The sequence below is a fragment of the Corvus moneduloides genome, chromosome 2 (assembly GCF_009650955.1).
Source record: "Corvus moneduloides isolate bCorMon1 chromosome 2, bCorMon1.pri, whole genome shotgun sequence".
In the NCBI taxonomy this organism is placed as follows: domain Eukaryota; kingdom Metazoa; phylum Chordata; class Aves; order Passeriformes; family Corvidae; genus Corvus; species Corvus moneduloides.
The window spans coordinates 80,650,398-80,671,994 of record NC_045477.1 but is presented as its reverse complement, the minus strand read 5'-3'; the positions used below and the strand labels follow the sequence as shown (position 1 = coordinate 80,671,994).

The 21,597-nt window shown below is 39.3% G+C and overlaps 1 protein-coding gene across 1 annotated transcript in view; it reads right to left on the bottom strand.

Annotated features, from left to right (window-relative positions):
- Positions 1 to 1,499: 1,499 nt before the first annotated feature.
- The window catches only part of DNAJC3 (DnaJ heat shock protein family (Hsp40) member C3), a 30,593-nt gene continuing 10,495 nt past the window's right edge, over positions 1,500 to 21,597 (bottom strand). Inside the window, exons 5-12 of the mRNA XM_032100060.1 lie at positions 15,998 to 16,150; positions 14,522 to 14,703; positions 12,492 to 12,611; positions 10,528 to 10,633; positions 10,310 to 10,430; positions 6,439 to 6,571; positions 5,520 to 5,668; positions 1,500 to 5,090 (exon numbers count right to left, since the gene is read on the bottom strand). Coding sequence (XP_031955951.1) covers positions 4,933 to 5,090; positions 5,520 to 5,668; positions 6,439 to 6,571; positions 10,310 to 10,430; positions 10,528 to 10,633; positions 12,492 to 12,611; positions 14,522 to 14,703; positions 15,998 to 16,150 — 1,122 coding nt within the window. The 3' untranslated portion in view covers positions 1,500 to 4,932. The remainder of the gene's footprint in view (positions 5,091 to 5,519; positions 5,669 to 6,438; positions 6,572 to 10,309; positions 10,431 to 10,527; positions 10,634 to 12,491; positions 12,612 to 14,521; positions 14,704 to 15,997; positions 16,151 to 21,597) is intronic.

Sequence of the window (21,597 nt, the reverse complement as noted above, 5' to 3'; positions counted from 1 at the left end):
ACCCTGCTGCCTGACTCTGCAGCAGCATTTCACATTGATCTGCCTTGGTATTCCATGCTTGAAGCACACATTGGAAAACTTGCTTTAGGACAGAAGTTAAAGGTTCTTTAAGAAACCTTAATTCTCTTTAATTATGATTATCTGTGTGGGAGTATTATGCAGTATAAAAAGTGGTTAATTCATGCACTGATTTCATGTTCATTTTCTATAGCTTCTTTTTAAAATTGGATTACCTCTACTGGCTTTAAAAAAAGAAATAACTCTTTAAATACTATTTCCTTGAGATTACTGGAATGGTTAGAATATAATTTTATAAATGTAATTTGCTGGAGATATTTTGAAGATGTAAAAGGTTTCATGCAATTTTCTACAGTGTTTTATATATTTGTAAAAAATGTTCTACAGTATTTCTTTTTTTCTGCATAAAATACTACTTTCAAAGAAAGCTCTTTGAGATATAGAACGGTTTATAAAATAAGAAAGGTCCCACAAATACATTCACTACTTTTTAAAGCAGCACTTTGAGTCATTAGCATATCATTATATTTTTAATACTAAATCCATGGATTGTATATGTTGTACAAAATATTAAAAGGTACCACTGGAGAAAAAAAGATGATTATTCTCTGTTCTCCCTTTTAGTATTACACAATAACCATTCCTGACTTGGTGAACAGGTCCAAAGCAAAAGAATGGCAGCAAGTCCTCAAATGTCTTCAAGCTGTGAGTGTTTTTGCAGGGAAGCAACAGCAATGTTCAGAACGAGGCATCTGCTGTAGGGTGAGGTGTTGAGGTGCAGAGAGAGCTTATTTTTTATTTCCAGTCTCTGTGCTCTGCCCTGTGAAAGGGAACATATCCTGGTTTAGAATGTTGCCAAAACATGGGACAATTCAGTAAATATGCAAAGGAGTATTTAAACTATTCCAATGAAGGGATTTTACAATTTATATTCCTATTACAGTGTCTTTTCTATGTCTTGATCTTTTTGCTATTAGCTGGTAAGTTTAACAGAAAATGAACAAACCGGGCATTAGTGCAGTATTGTTGATGAGCTTTAGGATGAAAAGTATTTCTCAGTAAGGTTCCTTTTAACCTGTTCCCTGAATCAAGTACTTTCCTTCAGACTTCATGCAACCATAGGATACTGGATTGGAAGGGACCTCAAGGATCACCTGCTCCAGCCTTTTTGGCAAAAACACAGTCCAGACACAATGACCCAGCACCCAGTCAGGCAAATTTCAGTGTCCAGCACTGGGGAATCCACCATTTCCCTGCGGATATTCCGCGGGCTGGTTGTTCTCGTGGTGAAATCAGCATTCAACAGGGCTTCTACAGTTGCTGTACCTGACTTCTATACATCCAGGGTTCTCTTCCACACAGAATGTGGCTGCTGCCTCCTCCTCCCCTGCCTGCAGAACTGCCCTGTGCATTTCTGCACAGCTCCAACTTCAAACCTGGAGAGCAGGGTGAGGAAAGAAGGGAAGACAAATACATAGCAGTGCTTTCTTGTCATCATAAATATCTTTATTGTGAAAAATACCATAAAATAATTCCCACAGTTCTAGAAAAAACAGTTCTTGCTTTTTAGATTTATGATTCCATATAAAGACATTTTATAATTTGAAACATTTGATAAATCTCTGGCTAGCTTTACTTATCCTTCTTAAAACATGAAACTGCTACTTAGTGATTTGCTGAGGGCAAAAAAAAAAAAAATTATTCTCCCATTTATTTTGTTACAGCTTTATGGATAAAAGTGTGGATTACAGAGCAAACAATACCTTACAATAAGGCACTTTTAAATACAACTAACCTGCTATGCTATCGTGGCTAGTTTCCAGCAAAGCTCCTATAAATCACAGCCCTAAACAGAAGGATAATTCTTGTTCCAAACGCTGGTCTGAAAACTGAAACAATAACAAGCTTTGTTTTTTCTGCATATGTCACAAGTTTGAGCTCTTCAGTTTGTAATTCACTTTGAATCTCTTTAAATACTGATCAGTTATTATACCAGTATTAAGCATGTACCAACTATGCTCCCCCCACCTTCATTTTAAAACAAGTTGGAAACTAGTTTATTAAAACTGAAAGAATTCCACAAAGTTTGCATCTACATACAGCCAATTATGGTAACGCTGCTTCATGCACATCTCAGGGTTGACAAACTACCGAGACATTTACTTCAATGTTCAGTTACTGAACATCATTGCACTACAGACACCCACGAATAAATAAAAAGGCGAGTTCAGCCTCCTTGCGTGTCGCCTGCACCATTAACACTCAGCAGGGTACCGGCGCTTCATGTTCCAGAATCACGTCAGGAAATGCAGCGCCGGAGCTGGAGAGCCTTGCAAGGGAAATGGTTTCTTTTTAACATTACTTTGTCTTTCTGTGTTTCCAGAACACTTCAAAGCCCTTCAAAACAGCACTGGGGTGGTAACACTTCCTGTAAACAGCAGCTGCTCAATACTAGGAAAGCCTTGTTCCCCACTGTCACTTTTTGCTATTGTTTCCAAGAACCTGTCTTCCACAGAAGGAATCTGTGAACAGCAATCATGCATTCAGCAATCAGCATCTACTGACTACATTCAAGCCTTTTTGTTCTTAAAATGTAGTTTTCCCATTTCCATTCATTCATTTTCAAAATGCACATGGTCCTTTTTTGTTCCTGAATGCTCCCGGTGTACAGCAGAGCTGTGCTGCTGCCTCTGAGGAACAAAGCGACACTGCTCCAACATCAGTGCCTTGTATGAAGAATTTACTCATGAGGGAACATCTTATTCCTTCTCTAGAAGAAAAAAATTAAACCCCAGGAAACAATTCTCTCAGCTCAAGCTTTTAAAGCTGCACAAGGGCAGTCCTTTGAAAGAAGACTTATTCCCAGCACTCCCCCGACCCACAAGCACAGCTGTCTGTGGTCTTTACTGTGACTTCCCGCAGCGCAGCCACTCCTGCATGTACAAGAGCAGACACATAGCTCACGCGGCTCATTCAATACTCACGTAACAGCAGCCCCTCAGGGGCACAGGGCTGACAAGGGCTGCAGGGGGACACGGGACAGCCACCACTCACAGGTACTTGCCCAGCTTTAGGTACTGCCAGCAAGCAGCAGGTGCAGAGGCCAAGCCCACGGAGCAGCAGGTTCCTCACTGTGCAGTGAGTTCCTGTGTCTGAGCCCCAGCCCCTCAGAGCCATGCCAGCCTCTGAACAGCCCTGAGCATCCCCAACAGTTTAAGCAAAAACGTTTCCAACAGGTCGAAAGCACAAGCTGAACTTGCAGAAAGTCATTCAACTTGGGGAACATGCAACAGTGGAGAGTGGGGTGGTTTTGTATCATAAATTTTTAGATACCACTATACAAGCTCCTCAGTTTGAAGATAAATTTGTGAACACTGACCTTTAAACTGCTGTTGAAAAACACTTTACAAAGCCACATGGCCTTGCAATTATGGTGGTGAAGTACTTGAGGCAGGAGCCAAGGGTTCTGCTTCAACAGCAACTTCATCTACAGTAAGAAAAGCCCCCTTTCAGACTGAAGGCCTTATTTGCCAATATCATTTGTTTTACTGAGGCTGCTTAGGTTTTCAAGTGCCAGGAGTTGAAGCGAGAGAAGATTCCTATCAACTGATTATTGTTTTCCAGTTAAAATCCAATCAAGAGAACACTGACAAACTGTAATTCCTGCATTCCAAGAAAATGGCTGCTGATGAAACTCAGTAATTATGTCAGTAATTATGACAGATGCAGTTACAGAACGAGAAGACTCCTCACTCCTACCAGCTACAGCCCTGGTAACACCACACAGCGCATTCACACAGTTGCACCAACTACACCAAACCCATTTTAAGTACGTGCATATAGAAGAAAAAATAAAAACAGACTTTTGGCTAGTGGGAAGCAAATCCCTGTTTTTGCACACAGCTGTCTCTGCAGTACCTTGCACATAACATAAAATTACTACAATTTCATGTAGTACTAACTCCCTGTTGTATCACTCAGCAGAAGTGAAGTTGTATTACATGCTAAGGCTGGAGTTAGTATTAATTAATTAATATTCCTGCAGTACACTTGCCTCACAAGCTGTCTCAGTTCTGAGTTTATGTACAGAACTAACAAACTGCTGCAGAATCAGGGAAATGTCACATAAAATTTTCTGCTCAAATCTCAAGCAGGTATTTTGTTAAAGTGCAAACTACTCAAAAATCATACCTAAATAAACACCCCAAATCACATTCAAAAAAGAAGTGTTTTGAAAAGCAAGTCTTTCCACCCACCCCCACCTCACTGCTGAGGGTTCCACCAAGGAAATCACCCCAATTAATTTCAGATTAGTGAACAACAAAGTGAGCAGGTATTTCAGATACAGGTACTCCCAAGCACTCTTTTTCCAGAGCGATTGTTGCAACTGGTTCAGCGCGCAGCCTCTTCCCCACCTCTGTCACTGCCAACGCCAATCCAGCAGGTGGTCACTTGGGTTTCCTCTTAAAAATACTGGGAGATGGATCATTCTGCTGAGCACAACCAACAGTTTGTTAATGTAGAGACTACTGTAACTACCCTTGCCACGTTTATTAGGCCCCAATCCAGAAAAATATTTACATGCATTTTTATCTTTAAGCGTATACTTGAGTTCTAAATTTAAGTGTTGTCCTAAGTAGCATCTTACTGGTTTTTCCATCCATAGGAATAAACAAGTCCTGCATATCCACAGCAAATACATAGGCAGCACAACCCCCATCAGTGTGAGCTTGTCAAGCTCACCACAAAGTAAACCCAATGAAAGTAAAAAAGGAGCTTTCTTCTAGTGTAGTAAGACTCTGGGTTAAGGACAACATTATAGAAATTATGATTTTGGGTCTTGAACTGAGAGACTTTTTATTTTTCAATGAATTAAGTAAAAAACAGCAGCAGCCACCAGAAACAGTCTTGGCTCTAACTGAAGTGAAATTTGAATGTAAATGGTCCTCCTCCAGAACCAAAGGGGTTGAATCCTTGCCATGTGTTCCAGTTCCTGTGGAAAGGGTTGTTGCCGCCCTGCTGACTCTCCGCATCCAGTGGGTCCTCTCCCGCATCAAACTTCCGCCTCATTTCTGGAGGAAACAAAACCAGGGTGGAATCATGGCACAGTAACAATGGGGTTTTCCTGGAATACTTCAGTTGCTGTTATAATCTAAATGCAGTTTGTAATAGCACTTGAGGCAGAAGAAGATACACATATCCTTTATATAAGCATATCCGGAGTTTGTCAATCCTGGAAATCTCTACAAGATGATATCCCTAGAAGAGACCTTCAAAATATAATTTTTATTTCATTTTAACAAAAGTCACTGAAACATAGTAATTCCAGATTTACATGACTTCATGCAACAGATTGGATACAAGTATTAGTGCACTGCTTTCTCAAGATGGGTAAGGGCAGAAAGCAGCATAGAAGCTGCAGTGCTTCTTATGACTTACACTTGTGTTTTGACCTTGATGCAAAAAAAGTAACTAAAAAAATGAAGGCACTGCATCATTACCTGGGTCAGTGAGGACTTCTTTAGCAGCTGCGATATCGATGAATTTTTTCTCTGCTTTCTTCTTTTCTTCCTCACTCTGGAAGTTATCAGGGTGCCACTGGGATGCCAGCTTTCTGTAAGCTTTTATGATTTCTTGCTTTCGAGCATTTCTGGATGAATAAAATTATGGTAACTTCATTTTCTGATTGCTTATATGCCACACACTAATGAAGTTTAAAATAAACACGGAGACACTAATTAAGGGCATCAGGAAAGTTATGAGGTGCTGTTAACCTTCTGCAAGTGGCACTGAAGATTCTTTACACAAAACAAAGGAAGCAAGTTGCAACCTTAAACAAAGGTTCCTCACTTTCTCCTTCACCACCCGTTTACTTCCCTCGGAAAGATGCTACTGCCAGTGACTCCCCAGAATACAGCTGTCAGTCTGAGGAATTTAACATCAGGTGAACAACAAAAAACAGAGATCAAATTAGTTCACAACTGGAAGGACAACCAATACTAGTTCAGAACTTTGTTTGCTCTTCATTAGCAGGGGAAGCTGTTGGTTTCTCAAGGTTAATGGCAGAAGGATTTTTGATACCTTTCAGTCTGCCACAATTTTTTGTTACTTTCAGCAATTCTTGGCAGTCTTCATTTCTTCCCCAACTAATTCACATGACTCAGGATCTATACTAAGAATTTCTTCCCAAATAATTTATTTCCTCTCTTCCTGCTGTTGTTTTCCATTCTTTCTAAAGGAATTGTTAACAAATGCTACTTTACAAGTTGAACACTAAAAATTAGTACAGCAGAAGAGTGAAGATAGAAAGATACAGAACAAAAATTAACACTCAGCAGAACAAATTCAAGTGATCAACCCTAAACGTACTGGTTTAAATAACCACCTTTCACATCATCATCTCTGGAATTAATAGCTCACCTTTTTACTCCCAGGATTTTATAGTAATCCCTCTTCTGTGATTGCTTCAGCATTCTCTGGGCACGTTCCAGCCCTTCCCGAATCTGCTGGTCATTTTCACTATTGGCTTGAGCAGTCTCATAGTCTTTAATAGCTTTTGTAAAAAAGTCAATGAAAAAAGGTTACACAACTCTACAAACTTCCATTTAAAGAACTCAACAAAACTGAAGATTTGTTATTACCATATATAAACAGCAAAACTTTTGTTTCAACTTGACATATTTTGGGGGTTTTTTCTAAATTAGAAAACCTTGGAATAGAAGAAATTCATGTTCACATATGCATTAGGTGACTTTCTTTAGGTTCATCACACTCGTGGGAAATGAAAGAGAAGGGTGGGTACCAATGTAGGTCACAACATTCTCTAGATGTTACTTCAGTCACAAGGATGAACATAATGAGCATCTAGGACTGGGAGGAGGAAAGAAACCAAGAAGAAAAATTCAGCAATTAATACTTGAAAAGCCCTCTGCACATTAGTCCCACGTTGTTGTTCAACTGAAGGATGAATTAACCAGAGTCTTTAATATTTATTCTTCTCCCCCAGTCTGTACTCAATCAACACAAAAGAAAGTCTCTTCCTCTTTAGTGACTATAAAGACAGATTTCAGACTACCACTAAGTTCACACTGTTAGCAAAAGGCAAATATTGTGCTTTTTTACACCTCTGCATGCATAATATGCAGACAGTTGTATTTTATGGTTTTTTTCCCAAGGCATGCTCTCACTTTTATTTCAAGAGTTGCATTTCTCAGAAGTGAAAGCAAGAGAAGAAATTTTTAAGAAATTTAAGGTCTACACTTCTTTAAGTAAATTCTATTATTATTGCAAGTGCTTAAGACACCAAGTTTATATAATCTTTAATATCAAAATTTATCAAGGAAGCAAGTTGAAGTCTTTAATGAGACTGCACTTCTTTCACCGTTATAATCCTCAAGGTCTCATTTGCAGATCCAAGTCTCTTAGGTTTCTCAAGTTACACAAAGTACTTGCATCAGATTATTTCCAAGCAGATGCTATTTCTCAGCAGGTGTTACATTTGTTTTTCACTGTTTCTGAGCAAGACAGCAGGAAGTGCTAATGAATTTGTATTACCCAGACATCTGATACCACCACAATCTTGTTTCAGTTACTGAAAAAAAAAATTATTCCAAAAAGTATTACCAGAGCCCAAACAACTTCCTAGGCTACTACAAACTAACCAAAATTTCTATTCATTTTCACATCACAGGACACTGCCTTTGCTGCTTAATGAATTTTGCCTTCTACTGGTATTTTTAATAATTTGTCCAGTCATTAAAAAAAAAACCCAAAACAGGAGTGTGCCCAATATATGCCATCAAAACTAATAAAAGCAGTGAAAATGCAAGGATTTCATTATGCTGATTTACTGCTCCAGTAATTTTAAGCACCACTGAACTTAATCTGCTTCAGTAATACTGGGAGGTGCCAGCACAACATCCTGCCAAATGCAGGTCAGATTGCTCGGCTTCACCGAGCACCACATCACCTACAGCACCATTGTGGGAAACCTGCTCAGGGGTCAACCACTTGCCATGACAGTATCGGATTTCCCTTCTTTTTCTCTTAATCAGCTTCTTTATTTAAGAACTATAAGCATTACGCACAAAGGAAGGTGTTTCAGTGCTGCACACTGCAGAGGGAATTCATCCAGTACACTCAGCAAGTACACACTGCACTTTTGCTCTCTAATTTTGACTGCACACTACAGTGCAGGGATTTTCATCTTTCAGAGGGCTAATTGCTCTCTCCGTCTGCGAGGTGAGGGTTGGAAGCAGGTGGAACAGGATGGCAGCTTCATGACCACAAGAAGTTTGCTATGAAGCCAGGAAACTTATTACTAATTCCTAGTATGTCAGGTGAGATATTTAATCAAATATTTTGAGCCATAATTTCTAAAAGCAGTAGTACCTCACAAACAAACAGAAGAGCCACTGCTGCTTCTTACCAGCCTAATGTTTCAGAAAGCTTCCTTTCATGCTGCTCTGACATGAAAGGAACAACTACTTCCCAGTGTCATTTTCAACTTAAATACTTCAGTCAAATCTAACTCTCATTATTTCAATACAAGAATCTTCATGATCTCTCAATAGGTAATTATACTGTATCTCTCAAAAACTTCACTGGTTTTGGTATCTTGCCTGCATTTTTAAAATGGAGACAGATTAATTCTGCATGTGGAATGATTTGATTACCCATCAAAAAATCCCGAGTAACTGCAGACAGCCTACATCCATGCCAAGACTGTTACAGAAATAACAGAACCAGTTTATGCTCTTACTGAAACCTCTACAGTAGTAGAGTGGGGAGGGGAAAAAAAAGAAAACAGAAAAAAATCAGTACGTTGTGACCAATTTTGAAACACCAAGGCAGTTTTTTTTCCTTCTTTGACAAAATTTGTGCTCTAGGCAGATAGACTCCTGTACTTATGAGGTATGCCAGAAATGGAGTCATTAAACATCTGTCTCTGTAGACAAGCCCTGGATCTCATGTGATTATGAAGTAATTAAAACCATTTGATGAACTCAGCTATACATAGTGAACTGCATCTTGAACACTTAACAATAATTGCCTTCAAAGTTCTGAATTACAAGTACTTTGAAATTTTCCTACCTTTAACAGGAAAATAGGTGCCTCCAGCTTGAAAAATTTTTTCAGGGAAGAATGAGAATGAGTTTGCCCCTTTAAATATAAGACTACAATTTTAATTGCTCTAGTGTCCTCCACAGCAAAGAGAAATCAGCCATCATTTTAGTGCAGTTAAAACTGAAGGATAAATGAAGACACCTTCAGGCAGATGAACGTTAATGGGCTGTAATGCTGCTGATGAGGGCTCTGCTGGAAGGCAAGAGTGTAACCACAACCACCTCACTGCTGTCAAGGGCAGGAGGAAGGCACGGGAGATGCTACAGAACCTGGAGAAGCACAGTTCTGCTCTAGCAGAACTTGAAACCAGGCTAGGCCAAGGCCAGCAGGCTTGACACAAGAAATAACCTCTCCCAGATCCCAGGCACGTCCTCTCTGTTTCCTTATATCCTGTAACGGGGAGGCATCTGCCCCAGCACAAGATCAGGTTGGCTCTCCGCATTTGTGCAGAACTTTTCTTCCCTCTAATTTGCAAGAGTTGAGTTACTCTCCCTAGAGGTATTTAAAAGTGATGCAGATACGGCACTTGGGGACATGGTTTAGTGGTAGACTTGGCAGTGCTGGGTTAATGGTTGGACTTGATAATCTTAGAGGTCATTTCTATCACTCCGTGTAATAGGATGCATTGTACAGAAACTCCATATGGAAAATGCAGCCTTCAGGAATAGAATCAGTTTGCTCTCCGAGCAACTTCTCCTTCTCACGAAGGAGAAGCAATGGCTGTTAAGTTCCTCTGCCCTCAGCACATGCTAGGGAATAGAACAGCGTTATTTCATCCTGCCATCTCAAGACACAAAAATGAAGCTCCTAAAACGGATTTACATCACCCTAACTTTAATTACCTTTTACCTCTAAACGCAATTCTCTGACATTGCTGATTATATAAAACATGTCTGAGGTGAGTAAGCTGCGCAGTCTCATAAAACATCCTGAACACAGTCCACTGTTGTAAAGACAACTCTGGTGTAGATAAAACAAGTACATTCCACTTACACTAATCAAGACAAAATTACCACCCAGTATTTTTGTAAATCTGCAACTACCAGCGCTAATTAAGGATAACACAGTGTAGAATCAAAAGTGCATGTTAAAGAAAAGGCTTTGAAACACTGACTACATTTTAAACGTCCACAAAAACATATGTGCCAATGGCATACAACTGTACCTTCCTCATACATGTCTTCCAGCAAATAAGCTTCTGCTCTGTCTTTCAGGGCATTCACATTGGTTGGTTCCAGCTGCAGAACTTCTGTACAAAGTTTGATGGCTTCTGTAGCCTGCTGATTCTAGAGAGGCAAAAGTAAAATAAAACTCATGTAGTTGTGGGGGTTTTGTTTTGTGTCTGTCTTAAAGACATTTACAGAGGGAGATAAGCAGAATTACCTTTGATAAGCAGTGACAGATCCTTTCTTTGGCACGAGTAGAATAAACTGTGACTTCTGGTTCAGTTTTCATTACAGAATCATATTTACTGATAGCATCTTCATACCTGTTCAAATCATAAAGCATAATATCATGAAATGTAATCACTATCTTAGGGTGTTGCGATTTATTTTAAAATTCTTAAAATTCACATATTTTCCCATTCTTCTAGCAAAAGACCTTCACTTGAATAGCCTTAAAGGCAAGGTGTAAAACGACAGAATGAAGAAAACTTGCAGGCACTTCAAGAATTACATCCCCATTCCCTTTTCTGTGCTGTGATACAGAAGAGCAGGCATTAGGCGTGTCAGGCTTATGCAGAAGATAACGACTGCCATCTGTCACCGTGCACAGCCAAGAGTCTCCAGATTTGCCTCCTGTCCAGCATGACTCTGAACTTCAAAATAAGCATCTCCTCCTCTGATACCTGAGATAGACCCAGTCTGGAGTCTTGCTGTGAGCACTGCACTATCTGCACACTACAGAAGGTACCTATTCAGTTGGACTCGATCTTGAAGGTCTCTTCCAACCTAGTGATTCTGTGTGTGATTCTGTGTATTCACAGAGATACAAAAAAGCTCCTTATGCCAGCTTTACTTAGGCATGTTTTCTCCTTTTCTTCTTCACAAGTCACATCGTGAAGCGTAATTTTGCTACGAAGATCTCAAAATGCTAAAGTTACATGGTTTGAGCAAGAAACAGATTAGAACATTTACCTAAAAATGCAAGAGGGAGATTGAACCCATGGGTTGCTACAGGCTGGAGAAATGCAAGCTCTCAGACTCCTTGAAACTGTGCTGATACTGGCTAAGTAAGTGAAAAGAGTCCCAACAGACTTCTGGCTTAGTAAAACTGGCATCAGTTGTGCTTATTCACATTCCTGATGTACTTCATTTAAAAAAGCCACCTTGACAATGTCTAAATGATTCGTTAAGGATCCTTACAGCTGGATGTCATGTGCCTGGGAACACAAAACTGAAGTAAAGCAAGAACTACAAGAATACAGAGGCACTGTCTATCATTTAACAGGGTGCATAAAAGAAAAAAAAAGCTTATCGGTCAGAACTACTTCTACCATCAAGGTAGTAGAGTTAGTAGGTGGTTTTAGTCTTAAGATACAGTCCTTTGATCACAGAATAGCTGAAGTGGGAAGGAACTTCTGGAAATCACCTGGTCCAACCCCACTGCCACTCAGGGCCACCTCTAGAAATCTGCCCATAACTGTGTCCAAAATGCTTTTGTGTAACTCCAAAGTGGGGAGACTCCATAACCTCCCTGGACAACCTGCACCACGGGAAACAAGGCAGTGTAAAAAACATTTCCTTATGCTCCAAGGGAATTTCCTGTTTCAGTTTGCACCCACTGGCCTGATCCTGTCACAGAACACCATCAAGCAGAGCCTGGCTCTGGCCCTCTTAGCACCCTCCCTTCAGATACGTTGATGAAATCACCCTGTAGCAGAGAAGTCTCAGAGCGAATACTCTCAGCCACCCCAGCCTTTCCTTGCAGGAGAGAGATTCTCCAGTCCTTCCATCATCTTAGTGGAACTTTGCTGGACTTTCTCAGTAGCTTCATCTCTCCTGCACTGGGAAGCCCAGTGCTCAGGTGTGGTCTCATCAGTGCTCAGTAATATTATATGACAGCTGAAAACTCTCATCCCAGGAGTCTTACCAGTCTTACCACCTGCTGCAGAAAGAAGTTAAGTATGCAAGGGGGAGACAGTGGCATCAGAAGGAATCAGAATAGAATTGTTGCTATGCAAGTCAATATTTATTTTAATTGTAATTTGAGAACTGTGCTCAGTTATGCACTTCAACTGACACATGCAAAAAGCATCACTTTAATCAGCTCCTCAATCAGTACGTTGGTGCCTCAATTGTGGGTTTTTTCTTTTTTTTTTCTTTAATATAGCAGTGAATACTTACCTGCCTTCTCTGATTAATTCCTCTGCTGACTCGATCTGCTTGTTGAGTTTCTTTACTTGCTTATAGAGAGAGAAGCACTGCTTATGGTCTTGGTCCAGTTTCAGACACTCCCGGACCTCACTTTTCACAGGGAGGTAAGGAGAAGCAGGGGGGGAAAAAAAAACCAACCAAAAAACTAGGTCACCACATATCATGAAATTTCACCTAGAGACACAATGCAGCATATATAAGCTGTTCAGAACACTTGAGTTCTTCACGCAATCTCTCCCTTCATCCAAAAATTAATATAAAGCAAGACTAGCAAGAGTCTTCCAAAACATAGGGATACTTATCTGGTTTTGGTTTTAATTCTCTTGTATTGCCAAACACATTAAAGATTAAATGTTACATTAATAACTGACTAAAGAGCCAATGAAAATGGTAATCTGTGAAAAAAATTATATTCAGCAGTTCTCAGATAAATATATATGAAAATTACCATCAACTGTAACTCAAATATATTACAAAGTTCCTGTGTTGAAGTGTATTTTGTGCTGCTTCAAACAGATAAAGCTCAGCTAAGACTCAAACCTCCTTGATGGAAACTCAGCCAAGCCTGAGCCTGACGTTTCACTGTGAAGAATGTTTAATCAGACTCTGATTAGGGCAAGTATCTCTCAAAATAGCCAAAAGTCTAAAAAAACCCCAAACCCCTCCAGAATGCAATCATATGAAAGAATAAATGTTTTGGATCCCATCGTCATCATAGCACAACCACGCTGTCAATTTCAGGAAGAGATTACAAAATTTTATTTTGTTCCTAAACACAGACAAAAATATCTTCTTATTTGAAAATAATTAGGCCTGTAAGCGGAATAAACTAACGGAAGGACAAGAGCAAGCACCCAGCCAAGTCCAGGAGCTATAGAACTCTTTCTTAGCATATCTCACTATGCAAAAAAATATTGGTATCAGGTAAGAATACAGGAAAGAGGCTTATCCCTTCATTCTGATTCCATTCTGTTCTTCAACAGTGCTCTCAATTGTACTTTTTAAGTAACGAAAATACCACCTATACTTCAAATCCCTGTGCAAAGTGATGGCCAGCTACCCAAAGGCATCACAGAAGTGACCTATGAGCTCACAAGATTAAGTAAGCTCTGGAAAGGGGATGCCTAATGCAAACCAATTACTTTCATGTTTACTTTTGGCCAGCTATAAAATGAATTTTTGCAATTATAATCACATGCAGCTTCCATCCACCAAGGCAGGAAGCTCAGGCTTTTTCAGTTCTCTTCACCTTATTGAAGGGATTCTGTGGCAGAAACCATATTGGAAGGATTCTGGAGATGAAGGCAGCACATCTGAAATTATGATTGGCAGAGAAACCACTTCTGTGCAAAAGGAAGCTGCACCATTTTTGCAGTTAGGCACAGAGTACAAACTGAACAGTCTGGATTGGGTAAGGGCAGTTATCTGCCAGACTGACTAGGGACATATGGGAGTAAGATCTTAACTTAGTATGAACAAAAGGATAGGGCATTATCAAAAAGTTATCCAGGACTGTCTGCAGGAACGAAAGGCAAACAGCTCTGTACCTCGAGCTCTTCATACTTGGATGCTCCTGTATTTTTATTTATATTTAAGCTTGTAACCTTAAAGTATACATTTTCTGTTTGCATCTTAAACTTAACTTCAATAGAGGTTTAAGGTTAAAAAAAGGCTCCACTAAAGGAAGTTTAGAGAAGCGTTTCCTTGTAGGATGGAGAAATACAATGAAGACAGCATCTCTAAGCAACTCTGATGGACAGGTACTCTGGCTTCTGTTTAAGGAAACAAGATCCTGGAACCATTGATGGCTGCTCTTGCCAAGAATAAACATGGGTATCTTCACTGCCAATTCTTAAGTTTCTAGAAAGGAACTCCCTTTATCAGATCTAGACCACAGTTTCTTCTCCATCCAAACCTCACACAATAGATACTTCATGGTTTATCAAGATCTACATATTTTCTGTCTCAATTATAATGATTACAGCGAATAGTAAAATTACCTGAGAGATAATTCATGGTCCCCCAGCTGATAATATATTCTGCTGATTTTATAGAAGGCTTCAGTATTATCATTCTTTAATTTGGCAGCAGCTTTCAAGTCACTAATGGCTTTGCTTGGTTCTCCTTCCTTTATATAACACTCTGCTCGAAGTTCCCGTAGCTCTGCATCCCAAACACAAACCTTGAGAAATCAAAATTAAAGCTTGTTTTTGGTCCATAACACTTCACTTCTTTTCCTCCCCAAAAGAAAAATCCCATTTAATTTCACTTTGCCAACTGCAGTAGCATAAGGTTCAAGCTGCATGCAGAGCTCATGAAATTAGCATCTCTGCTTCCTGGTGGATGCTGTGATGCACCTGCCCAAATAGAAAACAAAGGCCTGAAAATTTTGTAAATGATTCAATGAACTCATGCAGAGAGATGAATTAAATCTACTGGCATTGCTTAAACTAGGACACTCTGTTGAGCCTCCAGGAGAAGATACCAGAATCATAAATTATTGTATCTTTCCAAAAGAATAGAGGTAATGAACAGCAAGGTCCAAGCTGTCGGTTGCCCTCTAGGAAGAAGCCTGTGGGTAAGATGCAGCTCCACAAAGTTTGACCTTAATATCTGGATTTTAAGAATAAAGAAAGGCAAAAATGTCACAGTAAGGCAAAAATAATTACTCATAAGGAACTGCCTATCAAAATTTGGTTTAGGGAATTAAATCTGTGTCTTATCAGTTGTTTGGAAACTATCATTTTAGAGGAGGCTTTTCTGCCTTTCCACATTGCCTCCCCATAAACCAATGCCCACACTGTGGCAGCTTCTTCACCAAAAGCTCCAAGGCTGTAAACTCCAAGTCAACAGCACCAGTTTGTATGAGCAGAGTCATAGCAGTTAGCTGTCTTTTAGTACATATCTATATGACACACAGAATTCCCGCATGATTGAGTTATTCATGCTTACACTATCAGGCTGTCTATACCAATTAAGATTCAACAAATACAGATATCTAGGGAATAAGCGGAAAATTCAGCTAGCTATATACATTTTTAATTTTGTGGGGTTTGTCTTTTGTGACTTCATTTTCTCAAGACAAAAACCGTCTGCATATATGCAATGAAAAATCCAGATGAAAAAACCTACAACTCCTGTATTTGGCAAAACTTCATTGATTTCAGAAAACCTTTTTCCCAGCTTCCCCAATACCAAACTGTAGAAAAATAGGAAAATATAATCAAAAAAGTTATCTGTAACAGAAGTTTCACTGAAGTATCTTTAACACAAACTATTATTTTGACTTCTTTTGCAGTTAGTGCTCAGCCTTCTCCACTCTCCAACATCACTACAGACCCATGGTGCTCAGCAAAACTAAACCAGTTACACTGAAGTTATTTTCACATCAGTGAAGAACTATTAAACAAAAACACACAGATGTCAGACAGAAGCTCTTACTTTCCTTTCACAGTACCATTTGACTTAACACTTACTGCCAAGATTTCATCAAGAAGAGAAATAGCAGCTTCGTAATCCTCTTGCTGGTAGGCAGATAATGCTTGTGAATGCAGGCGCTGCAGCTCATCAGATTTTGTCAGCTGAGTCTGGGCTTCTTTTTCCTCATTATTGCTAGGATTGGATTTGAGCTGCAAACATGAACAAGGAGAGAGACTCAAATGCTTGTTCAAGGATCTCTTTTAGTCTCATTAATAATCGTATCACGAAGAACTGACTAAAGCTGCAAATAAAGCAAAATTAGTTTCAAAACTCCACTGCAAGCATTTCTACCTCTAAACTTCAGAAGAAAGAAACATTTTGAGATTCAATGCAAGATGTCAGAAGTCAGAGAAATCCAATTCCTCGTGCTTGATCATTCACCACTGGACACTTGATACACAACAGTCACAGTCCCCCATCACCTGCTGGAAGTTGTGGACCTCTCCTTTGTAGACTAATTAATTCACCTCTGCAGGCAGTTACTAAACACTGAATTCCTCAGTTGCAGCAGACAGTGTAACCACGCGGCATAATCGCATCTCACACTTTAAGCACTACACATATTTATAACTTCATGACAGAAATAAATGAAACATGTTCCAGACAGTTATTACTGTGAAGTTGTGTTTCTTACATTTTCCTCACAAAGAGTGGCTACAGCAGCAGGGTAAGAGACTACAGCTTAGGAAAAAGGCTCAGCCAGACATTCACGCATTCTGTTTCTTAATGTCGTTTTAAACAAGTCTAAAGTTTTGTCTACAAGGACTTTCATTTCTCTAACCCCTCCCTCTGAGCCAGCAGAAGTGGTTACATTGTACTTGCCTCTTTTCATTTACACAGTTTTATCTTTTCAAAGAAAATTAAAAGATCTTGCATGCAACTTTACTATCACCCAGGAAAATACATATGGGCCAGAAAGAATCTCAGCCATTCCCTTGCAAAGCCAGGATGTCATTTGCAGCATTACTGTAGCTTGAATGAAGCACTGGCTTCACACTTGTTGCTGATCAGAATGACTTTCAGAATTTAAAAAGGGACAGATCAGCATGACTTTATTTTTTGTTTGTTTTTAAATAAAAACTTGCATTATCTTGCATCCTATACACAGAATGTGAACTAAAGTCGCTCAAAGACATCTAATACTTTTTTCTTTCCTCATTTATCTTGAAGTGGCCTCTTCCTTTTTTCTCATCAGAAAGTTCTTGAAATACATGCTTTTGTGTGCTTATGTCTCTAATGTAATTCAACTTCAGCCCTCAGAAGTCCTTTACCAGAATTCCCCCTGGTTCTAACACCTGAGCATATGAAAGGAAAGTGCCTAAATGCTACATCAAAATCATGCACAGGTCCCACGCTGTGTGTTCAATTCCTCTGTATAAATCTTTCTGAATTTTATGCAGTTTTTCATTTTACCTGGCAAAATCAAGTTGTACTTAGGCCTGAAAATTCTCCTTTATTCCCTACACTGTCTTTCAGCAAGGGGAGAGCAACGTGATCAAAGAGATTTCTTCTTTGTAGGCTGACTCCCAATGTAAGTCTCATAAAGCTTTTCTTCTGGTTAGAACTCTGCCTACAAACCCTTGATGCTGTGCATCCACTCTCCCCCCAAAATCTGGAGCTTGTAGCAGAGGCAAATTTCTGAACCTGTAATTTTAAAAACTACCAAGTCTACAAAACTCTCCGAAGTTCCAGCTGACTTGTCTGATTTCTTCCTTAATTTCTCTGCATTTTCTTCTTAAAAATTAAGAGCTTTTGCTATGGATGAGCTTTACACTTCCATTTAATAGTAACACTGCACTCCTTAGACTCATGGTATGTTTTTTGCAATGTATTTGGAGAAAATGTCAGTGGAATATGAAAAGCAATGTCACAGTCATGGAGGCAAGTCCAATAGTAATAAAAACTATTTGAGTGAAACATCCTAGGTAATTTTAGGTAGTACATGTCCAGTTAAAGAAGGGGAAATTTTTCAAGGTATCATTCAAACAAAGTCATGGAGTGTTTCTGTGCTACAGTATGATGAAAATATACACTCGTAAGTTCTTAGTAAGTAATTAGTGTATTGCTATGATCCATAAATCAGTAATGTTAACTAAAGCAAAAAGAAGGCTGTTTGTTGAGCTTGTGAAAAACATCCTGGAGGGAACCTCCATGGTTTGTGGTACCTAAGATCAAGTGATCCATGCACTCAAGGACAGTGCACAGAGGAAAGCCCTGCACTGGTAATATATCAGGTAACACAGCTATGACAGACAGATGGAAAAAAAAACCCAACAAAAACCAAGGAAATATTCAAATATCTTTTCTTCTTTAGCTGGGACGCTACAGATGATCACTGTACCACAGAGGAGTGTATTTGGAGACATCTAATGCTACTCTGATGTGGTTAAGAGAGCCTCAAATACTCAACCCAAGATTGCCTAGCAACTTAATCAAAAGAGGTTAACTTACAGTGCCATAAGATGGCCTCTCCCACCTACATCCAAAACAGTATTATTACACACATCAACCAACCATGGAAAGCTGTTGTCCAACATATTTTGCAACAAGCAAGGGTTTAGATGAGAAAGCAATCTGCAGATGCGCAGAGTTCAGTCACTTGGTCTTGGCTGACATCTAGTGGAGCTGGAAGCTGTGCCTTCAGTTTTGAGCTCTGAAATGTTTGTTCTTCCAAGGCAGACAGAATTGTGTATTTAGGACACCTCAACTTACAGTACTTACTGCAATAAATTGCAACTGTGAGTGTTACAGTCAGTCTTAAAAAAGACTAGAATTTAAAAGAAATGTAACAATTCGGCCCTTTCCTCACTTTCCAATAGACAAGGCAGAAGTTCTCTCTAATCTTGTACCTTCTACAGAATCCACCAACTCAAATGCTTTTTGTTTTCTCTATAACATAAGTAGTCACTGACAACACTGTAAAGCATATACACAGGGCTGCCAAGATTTGCATTGCTTTTGTCACCCTTCCAGAAGGCCTTCCATCAACCAAAGTATGCCAATATCCCTTTTATTTTCAGTAAAAATCACATGCTTACAGATAAAATGAACATTCCAAGGCTTTCATGGCTTAAGGCCTTAGACACGAGTGTTGATGCACCCACAGATCTGTCCTGCTGACTTCTATTAATCAGAAACTGCTAAACCAAACAGAAGGAACTTGATATTAAAGCATACGAACACTCAACCTAAGTTGTAACAGAGAAATAATTACTATTCATATAGTATGAGCAACAACTTTGTAAAATCACCAAAGGAAGTCTGCTTATTCCTTGTTCCATGTGGAAAACCTGGCCCATGTAAAGAATCTCATCATCTTGATCCATCTGTTGGCCAAAAGGAGACGTTTCCAGAAATGCAATATTGCTTAATATGTGAAGGCCTAAGTCTGAATCACACCTTCTATCCAAGCCTCGTGATTAATTTCATCCAACAGGAAAGTACAGAGTACAAAAAAAAAATTATAGCTAAAAATAACAGATGAAAGCTGGAATCTCAAGAGGCTCTGCTCCAAAAGGGAATACTGCATCCTTTGCAGCTAGGCATTCCCACTGCCTGTTCTCTCACACTAGCACTGCCTCATAAGACAGCCAGTACTGACACACCACAGAAGGCAGGAATATACAAAGAAACTGCTTAGCAATCATTTAAAAATATTTAGGGTGCTCATCATGAAACTTTTCCCTGACACTATGAAATTAGATAGAAAGAATTTGAGGACATGAATGTTCTTTTCTTTTCATGAGTATACGTTAAAGGATAGGTTTACTGTTAGATATAAAGAATAGTTTCAATGTTTTTTTAAGTTCTACACAAACCCACTGGTCTTACAAGCTGGGAAAGTTTGCCTGTCATCCTTCCCTCCATTTAGACGGACTAAATTTTTCTTGCTTTCTCTCCCTCAAAAATGAATGTATCTCTTAAACTGTAGGGATCCCTTTTAAGGAACATGACTACAAGAGAAAGGATGGGAAATCTGAAAGATTTACAAAACAAAGGAAACCTCTCAAAGAAACAGGTATTCTACTTAAAGATTTCAAAGTATTTAGCACAATTTAATCCACTCTCCAAATTAACCTATTACAAATTACTAGTTTAATATTGTTTGCTCATTTTGCTTGAATATACTGCACTTAACTGAAAATTATGCTCTTCAAAACAGACCACTTGACAATTCTCCAAGTACACAGGCAATATTGTTCATAGAACAAAGGAAAATGGAAGTTAGATTGAGGACTAATATGCTATTTTCCTAAATCAGTTTCTGAGAAGAAACTCTCTTCTACTTCAGATTTAAAGCCTGACTGAGGACTGAAACCATTTGACTGACCAAAGGCAGCAACCAAATTTTTGCAGCAGGTTTGGCAACAGGGAAAGATTCTTGACAGTTGACTGGAGAAACAATTCCATATGCAGCATTAAGCAATACTTAAACAGTAACTGCAAAGAGATGCACGCACAAACTCAAAATCAACACTGGCATTGCATAATTGCTACTGCAGCAACTGTGTCCTCAGTTAATCCAAGCTGAATGACTCTCTCCCACACTTGCAAACAGCAGGGCAGTGCTGCTACCAGACCACACACTCCTACGAAAGTTACTGAGGGAGAAGCAGCCAGAGGTGCCATTGCTACGTGAACTTCAGAACAAGCTGCTGGAGCTCTGCTACAGACACAAGAACTGCCTGATGCATTCCTACCTGCAAGAGCCATTCCTCACAGCTGTCCTGCATTTACACTCACTAGTAAGATTTCCATTAAACATCTGCATCCACACGACTGCTTTTTCCATCCCTCTCTTCAAAGAGAGCCAACAAGACAGCACCTGTTACATTGCAAATTCTTCTTATTTTGGCTTAAGGGACACACCAGCTGTTCAAACTAGCAACTCTTGAAGAGCAAGCAAGAATGAAGAATGAATCTTATTTATATTCATATTTACATTAATTTTGTGCAATAGAGAGGAAACCAAGATTCACATTTCTGAGGAGTTTTTTTCTGGGGTTAGATCAGTTTACTTTTGCAGCATAGGGCTGAAATGCACAAAATATCCATCAAAACTAAAAACTGCCCAAGCGAGTTTTAGGTGGGTAATATCCAACTAGGTGTATATGGAAACTGCACGATTCCTGATCATGGAAAGAAAGTACTGTCAAGACACTCATGAAGATTGAGAACTCTACAGATTAGAAGACAGACAGAGGGATGCCACTGTAACATACTGATTTAACTGCTCAGTGACTAAATTAAGAGCCAACAATTATTTTGCAACTGGTAAAAAGAGACAGGAACCTGCAAAGCTTGATCCATGATGCCCCTAGTGATTTCCCAGGGAGACATCAACATAGTGATGTAAACCAGAGTTCAACTACATACTTGAGTCCCATGTCACTTATTTCTAAATGCAGGTTGCTCCCTAGTACAGCTGTCAGCAAGCAGAGATCATCAAGTGTCAGGCACACACAAAGAAAACTTTCCAAAGTGCTACACAGTTTCAGGCAACACCTCATTTCATCTGCATCACTATACTGCAACTTAATTGGTCATTTATTCACACAAGGTTGCTCAGCTACTACACTTGCAAAGAACAGGAAAG